Source organism: Dermacentor variabilis, chromosome 6, assembly GCF_050947875.1.
Source record: "Dermacentor variabilis isolate Ectoservices chromosome 6, ASM5094787v1, whole genome shotgun sequence".
NCBI classification, from domain to species: domain Eukaryota; kingdom Metazoa; phylum Arthropoda; class Arachnida; order Ixodida; family Ixodidae; genus Dermacentor; species Dermacentor variabilis.
In genome coordinates this window covers 67,012,037-67,019,838 of record NC_134573.1, presented here as the reverse complement: position 1 = coordinate 67,019,838, position 7,802 = coordinate 67,012,037, and the positions used below count along the sequence as shown (strand labels likewise).

Here is a 7,802-nt window from a genome sequence, read left to right as displayed (position 1 = left end):
TTCAGTCCAGGGTCCCTAAGATGATTCTGGCGATGTTTCGAGCCCATTGTATCACAGCTCGGAGGACCTCGGGAGATCCGTCGCGAAGGGCATCGTTCCACAGCTCTTTGTTGCGTAGGGGGTAAAGGACAGTTGGCAAGGGAGAAAAGAGGTTTGCAGTGCACTCAATCGTGACGTGGAAGATTGTGGGCGAGCTGCTACAGCCAGGGCAACAATCTGCACAACAGTGTGGGTAGAACTTGCTTCCTGCGCTAGCGTAGTGAGACGCTTCGTAATTGCCAGGGCGCTGTTGCTTTTACCCAGTAGCGGTTGACTTCTGAGCTGCGTGGCACCTGTAGGTATCGCAACCGTGTGTAGTAAGAACACCGTCCGATTAGTTCAAGTACTACGCTGAATTTTACATTCGCCGTAAATGCCTTGTCTTTCAGGCGAAACTGTTGAGTGTATTATCTTTTTTTATTTTGCGCATCTTTGCAAATTTGCTTGCCGAGGCTTTGACCACTTTCCACCGCGGCGGGTGATGACGAAGATGAAAACAGTGAGCACGTTCTACCGCGGCGAGCTTTATTTTTTGTCCGTGGCTGATTTCACGATATATATACCTTGAACAACGCCTTTTTTTTTTGCTTCTCTCTGATGCATCAGTTGCCGCATAAATATTGATGACTTGTTCCACGTTTTCTTTACCTTATTTGCCCGATTTCTGCTTTACCGGCTCATTATTGGCATTTGGCGCAGCCTGTAAATATCGACAGGAGGAGGGAGCACCGAATCTCGCCGAGGAGAAAGACAAAGAAGACGTTCATGTTTTGAGCAACATGAATAAGATGGCCGACGCGCCGGAGGTGCCTGGCGGCGGCGCCCGCGCCCTTTTCGAGTCGTGCGTGAACTCCCGCCAGTGCCGCCGCAGCAACCCTTTGTTGCGCTGCGTGGACTCCGTGTGCCTGTGTCCCAGGCCTCACGTGCTCACGCCGGACGCTCGATGTTCAGCCCCGCCCCGAGGCGGCAGCGAAGCTCCCGGCCTGCTCACTGTACTGTTCGCCGCGGCACCGACCGCTGCGTTGGTGCTGACGCTGCTCGCGCTGGGTGCGCTGTACGGCTGCCACAGGTGACGCGCGACTTGCAGCAATGCACTCTGCGAAGTCTTCTTGCGGCAAGAATGACTCATTTGACACGATTAGTTTTCTCTCGGCCAACATTATCCCTGCATGAATGAAATGAGACAGCTTTAAAATGTGCTTTTATTTTTAATTGGGATTTTCTTATTAAAAGCCGCGTGGGAGGCAAATTAGCAGGTTGAGGTGGGTCACCCGAAGAGCAGGCAGTTACTTGCACGACGAAACAAAGTGTCCATGTGGCATAATTATACACTGCGAGATTAGGTCGAGCGGTAGTGAAAGTAGTAGGAAAGCTAGAACTAGCATCAAGTTCGAGATACTCGTGCTAAAGATTGGCTATAACATATATTGGCATTCCATTTAATATATTTACCCGAAACCTACCCTATTGCAGCTTCTTATGAAACGTCGCTGCTTTTGGCAGCAGAATGTGGGGCTGATGTGTCGCAAGTACTGCTAGTCTTGAAATTTTCGTTGCTCAAATGTAATCATACAGCTCGCGTTGAGTTTCAGAATCGTTGCATGAGCGCTAAGGTATATACCTGAAAGGTACCTAGTCAATTCTTCTGATCAGCAACGGGAGAACTGCGATTTATGGTGGAGATCATTGCCGCCACTCCTCGAAATCCACTTGCAGTAGCGGCGAAGCCTTCAATCCCAAACGATTGTTCCAAAACTCTTTGAACAAAAGCTCTTCAAAAAAAGTGATTCCAAGAACCTTATCCAACTAGTGAAATCAGTATACATATGCTCTACTATTTCTAGCTGTCAGGAAACTGCCGACATTCAAGCATATCCAGAAAATGGGACCATTTTCAACAAAGGCTATTAGAAAAAAAGTGATTCCAAGAACTTTATCCAACTAGCGAAATCAGTAAACATATGTTCTACTATTTATAGCTCTCAGGAAACTGCCGACAAACAAGCATATCCAGAACATGGGACAATTTTTGTCCGTTCATTTTGTAATACGCTGAGCACTGTACTGGCAACAACGCAAGTAGACACCAGACAAAGCCAAGTATATGACGTTCTTGTCGATCACGTCTTTGTTTTCGTCAAGTGTATACTATCGTCACAAGTACTCCACCCATTTTAAGATGGTCGGTCAGTGAATTCGTACGTGAGATCTGCACGAAAACGGTGATCTTATGGGCCAGTGATGTTACTATCTATTCACTCCACAAACTCCCCATACTTTATCTTCGCCGTACAGGTTCGACGGACAATGCTGCAGCAGGGTAATCGCCTTCCCGTCGGGGCGTTTGCAATGAACCGGGTGCCGGTCAGCCAGGCGAAAAGGGTTGCAGCACTGTATCTCCGCTGCTATCAGTGTGAAAAAAGCATAATGTTGCTTCTGAAGTATCGGCCCCTAAACTGGTAATGTCGGCAGGATCCAGCGATATACACCGCTCTTTCCAGGCGTCCGGCGCCTTGCTAGTCCGTCTGCGTATAGATGCTGGACTTGCCAGGCTCCGTCAGATATTGTGCGTGTAGGACGAGCAATTTGTTCTAGACTCGCAAAACAGCACCTTATTATGCGTTCACGGTCGACAACTAGTACATAATGCCTTCAGTGCACGAGAATACGCAAATGCATCAGGGGCACATTAGAAACCTGAGGTCGCCCGTTCTACTCCGGACTTCACGCACGGCTTTGCCCATTTGGCGTCTTGCGTTGCTCTGAAATGTGAAAGTCCATGCGATCCAACGGTTTACGTATAGCATAAGTAATTTTCGCATTTCTCTCATTACTGTCATCTAGGGGTGTCAAAGTAGAAAATTTTCGTAATGAAATACAATACGAATACTAGGGAAAAAACAACCTCCGCATACCAAATCCAATATCGCATATATTCTTATTTATAAGCAAGGTGAAAATTCACCAGTCTATCCTTCTGAAGTAACGAGTCTGCACGGAGTGATTTTCGAAAAAATACATCCATGATTTGGGAGACTGATGTGATGCCGTTCGAGACCAGAAGTCCGGCCAATTAACCAACATTTAAGAGAGGAACCTCTTTCAGTTATGCGGGGCACCATGCTAATATCAGTGATGTGACAAGCGAACAGCAGATCCCCGGATGCGTTACCAGGTTTGTGTTCGCTGAACGGGAGAAGCGCGATACTTGATCACCGCACATTTTCTTTAATAGTTTCAAAACCGTGAATCATCCCAAGCAGTAAATTGGCAAAACCAATTATTCTATAAACTTGCTAAAAGCCTGCCATCCTTGCAGAAACGCAGGAAATTTTTCAGCAGGATTAAAGTTCTGTGACTGTTTACTCAGAAGCTGGCACCCCAGCGCAGCAACCACTCTTACCTGCATTTGTAACAGTACTCGCTTACATTGTTCTCTTTCCTTTGAGACTCCCAGTAACTGTTATTCATTATATATTCGAAAAGAACGAATAGTCGGCTGCTTACAATAATAAAATTTTCAGTTGAACTCAAATCGAAGAACAGCCTATTCGATTCCTATTCAAAATATTCCCACACCCGTGCTGTTTGCATCAGACTTTTCAGTCTGACAGGATAACATGCGTGATGTCCGTGGCAAATGGTCAGCCTTGCGTGAGTGCTCTAGCTAGATTTTCGTTCTTCGAGAGCCCACAAATCAGTACGTTTTATTTGACGTTTTCAAGGCAGATAATAAGGTGTGTTTTAAATTAAAAGCCCATTTTGTGAGCATTTCGCTGAATGTGTATCGATGAAGTTATGTCGACAGTGGATCAACGAACGGTTTCTGAAGTAACTGGAAAGAGACCATAAGAATATAAATAAAAAATGTGAAGAGGGCCTCAAAAGCGCTGTGCAATCCAGCAGCCCGGTAAGTGGAGCCTGCATTCACGAAACAATCGACACTGTAGAACGGCTTGTACGAAAGGGCCCTGAGAAATCGTCATAACAAATTTTTTGAATGAATGAACGAATGTTTTTTTTTATCTTGAGTACAATATCAAGAAAGTGAAGGGGCAAAAGGCGCACAGCGCCTGACAGGGGTCCCTGTACCCGCAAAATTCGCGCGTATTGTACATTATTTAATCGTAGTTCGTTGGCAGTGAGCGAACAAGCATAACGTTACACATTTTCAAACATTGTACACGAGCTTACACAGAAACTGAGAACAGCAGCAATTGACAAATTATTGGAGTACAGTCGGTTTATTAATATAGTCGGTTAAATAATAATTTAGCAAATTTAACCAGAAAATGACGAAACAGGTCTCAGGAACGGATTCCTGTAGGACCGAGAATAATCTTGTTGAAGAGATGCTTTCTGCTCAGTGACGAATACGAGGAAATCAGAGGACAAAGGAAGGTTACGGACCCGCGCTAGGGCACTACTGCTGCGTCCGCTTTCGTGCTTAACGCTAGCCGAAAACTTAAGCGAAAACTTAAGCAGCTAACGGCTTCGAGTTGTTACCGCTGCATGCCTCAGGTGGAAGCGGCGCTCGCAGTGGAGCTCCTCGTCATCTACGCTGACCGGGGCCGCGGACACTCCTGGAGACCAGCAGTCGCCGCCGCAGCAGCCGTTGGTGCACCCCGAGAGCCGCGTGAACCAGCGCTTCCTTCGCAGCTTCATGGCGTGCCACGAGTACAACCGCGCTAGGAGGCTAGGCCTGCCCCTGCCCGCCGAGGGCGAGCGGCGACATCTCGCCACGACGATGTGCCTCTTCCGCGAATACACCACCGTGTCATCGGCCACCACGTTGGCACCCGACGCAGCTGGGGAGCGCAGTGAACGGGGGGCCGCAGCGCAGCGATTGTGTACGAGTGCCGGTCGCTCGGACCGCGACGCAGGGTCGCCGACGCGATCGCGGCCACCGTGGTCGTACGAGGCAACGGCGGATGACCACCCCGGCTGAAGGCATGGTGGTGCTCGTTATTAAAATGCGATATTGATTTCGGACAATTTGTTATTCTCTCTGAAGTGGTAAAAAGCGAGCAGAAGTGATACGCGCAGAGGTAGGGACCGGTGCACGAGTCTCAGAATCTATATGCTAGATGCCACGAACTGCGCACGCTCTTGCGTCTTTTTTTGCCTTAGAGGCTTGCTGCAGGAAGCTTTTATTCGGAAAAATGCTTTCCATCGTCCACGATTCTGTTCAATTCATAACTGTGCGCGTTTCTATTCAAAAACGGCCCTTCACTGACGCATTGGCGTCAGTGAAGTTACACTCGTTGACAGCATAGAGTGCCATGAAAATCTCTAAGGATCTAATCTATAGATTGGATCTTTACGGTTTATATATGGCGCATAGATCTCCCCCGCCCGCTGTACATGCTTCATCCTCCATGTCCCTTTTTGCTCAGTGGCAAACAAAACTGGCGAAAATGACAAATTCTACACTCCTGTTAAAATGCGGAAAGCAAAGCTTTTTTGAATCGGTTGAATAAATTGTATAAGGCAGCTCATCTATAGGCCGGCGTTAAGCCTCGTAGTGATTAAGTGTTGCTCAGCAAGACGCGGAGAACCCCCAGCACAAGATCTGTGTGGCCGCGGATAACACTGACTCAGACAACTCACAACCGCGCAGGCCCTTCACGATGAACACAGCTCACCCTTCATTATTAAAATCCTGAAAAAAAAATGCAGATCCCACGCACTGTGGGAATCGAAGTCAGCGAAGCTTTGTCTGCTGTTAGCGTTCGTTGGCGTTATTGGCCGCTGATATTGGCGGCGAGGAGTTACGGAGTCTCCATCTGTCGGAAGCGCCTCCCTTGCGTAGTATGAGGGATCACGTAGCGAGCTCCTCATAGGTTTCGCTTACGGCACTCAATAAAAACATACGGCAGCCCTCCATGAACATTTATGTGGGTACTCTCAAAACGAGGGAAGCTTTTGACTGTCGATATAATAATCTTGGGCTAACTGAAGGCACAGAATCGTCTACAGACGCTATCTCTTTACCGAATACGTACAGTGAACGCCACTGCGCGCGGTCGCCGCGTTGGAGTCCCCCGTACCGATCTCTTGCGTGAAAGGTAGGCAAACGCCGAGAATAAACTATGTGAAATATGTTCTTACAGTGGGCTGTCTGTATAACCAAATGGGGCATAACAGAGTGTCTGCTGATGCAGATGACGACGCGCTGTCTGCTCTAATCGGCTACAGCCCGGCGCGCCAAGGGCAGCGCATGGTCTCATAGCCTCTGCCCTCCACTACACTAGTCTACAAGATACTGCCCGAAGTGCAGATGAAAAAGAAAATGATGGCTCTCCCGTAATTGAGAGTAGACGTAAGCATGAAATGGCCGCCGGCAGAGCAGATTGGTTGGAGATGATACTAGCCACATTCTTTATGCGGGTGTAGGGCTTGTTCGCAACAGCACACCCCACCACATCACACCGCACCGCACCATAATCCGCACTGGTCCATATGGACGCAATAGTTTCCTGTCACAGGGAGAACCTCATTCCGTGTATCGTCTCGGTCTGACGGCCATTGGTGGCACGCCGGGTGCTGCCGGCTTGGACGCTGCTCGTCGCGCCCCGGAACGCCCTGAGCGCTGGCGTTGCAAAGTGCGCTCAGCACCAAAAGCTGCCACTCAAGTGTATACTGCCCTGTATCTGTCTTCTGAACGTCCCCCCCCCCCCTTATTGGAAATGACAAATAAAACTTCAGTGCACTAGAAGTTACAGCTTAAGTTATATTTTGGACAAACATTAGGAAGAACTCGGAAGCAATATTTTTTGTAACTTCTTTGGGATGTAACCATCATATGTAATGCGCTCTTGACTAGTTACCCGGATGATCTCGTTTTCTTCTCCCAACTGCCCTCATGTTTTCGTTTGAGAGCCCGGATTACAGCTCTGGCTTTTGGCGCAAGGCCACTTGGAGGTCGCCGACAAAGGGAGCGAAAAGCATTTCATGCTTAAAATAGCCCTACTATAGCCGACTTCACAGACGATGACATCTACGCTTGCGCGTATAGCCATGCGGGTGGTCTTCCCAAATTATGGTGGCGTTGGTCGTTTTCACCTGGTGTTAATCCAATGTGACTGCGAACGACACAAAAGGGCGGGACACGCATTGCAGTTTTGTGCTCTGGATTCACTTTACTTCTGACCGTTCTGTGGTATGTCACTCTTTTCTTTAGGCACAGTTTCTGCTTCGAAAGCGGGAATGCCTTTACAGGTTACGGTTGACTATACTGGGCGACGTTATGGGCGAGCTCTGTTTACTGATTTTATCGACAACTAAGTAATGTACTATCCCGAGGATAAGCAGCGTAAACAAGCACTGCGTATTCTACTATTGTTCTAAAGCTTTATTCATTAAAATTGTTCTTCTGAAGAAAACGATTATTCCGATCGACATTCTTAATGCACCATGGGACCGGAAACAAAAACGCCTTGCCCGCAGCACAGCCCAAACGCCTCAACATTCGCTTTACACACTCGTAACTGTCCTGCAAAACTTTTGACGTTTTGTTGAGCACGTGAATGAAGAAACCTTCAAGTTCTGTACTATATTCAAAAGAAATAACGCGGGAGCCTCTCCGTAATTGTAAACGGTTTCACCAAGACACGTTACTTTCTGCATTAATCGATAGAAAAGCATTTTACTGTGCTAAATGTTTTCAATCTATGATGCTTAACAGAAGGCCAGACTGCAAGCATCTATTTTCGCAAGGTACTCATTTTACTGAATCAGTGTTCCACGTATTAGGGGATTTA

The 7,802-nt window shown here is 47.6% G+C and overlaps 1 protein-coding gene across 1 annotated transcript; it reads left to right on the top strand.

The window, feature by feature from the left end:
* Nucleotides 1-793: 793 nt before the first annotated feature.
* Nucleotides 794-5,024, top strand: LOC142584196 (uncharacterized). Its single transcript, XM_075694357.1, has 2 exons — nucleotides 794-1,108; nucleotides 4,561-5,024. Exons 1-2 carry the CDS (start codon nucleotides 819-821, stop codon nucleotides 4,985-4,987), a joined length of 717 nt encoding a protein of 238 aa, XP_075550472.1. The 5' UTR covers nucleotides 794-818; the 3' UTR covers nucleotides 4,988-5,024.
* Nucleotides 5,025-7,802: the final 2,778 nt, after the last annotated feature.

What these genes read in the sequence shown, in the direction of transcription:
- LOC142584196 (XM_075694357.1), top strand. Translation starts at nt 819, where the DNA reads ATGAATAAGATGGCCGACGCGCCGGAGGTGCCTGGCGGCGGCGCCCGC. An exon ending in GCGCTGTACGGCTGCCACAG is followed by an intron (nt 1,109 to 4,560) that starts GTGACGCGCGAC and finishes TGCATGCCTCAG; the next exon opens with GTGGAAGCGGCGCTCGCAGT.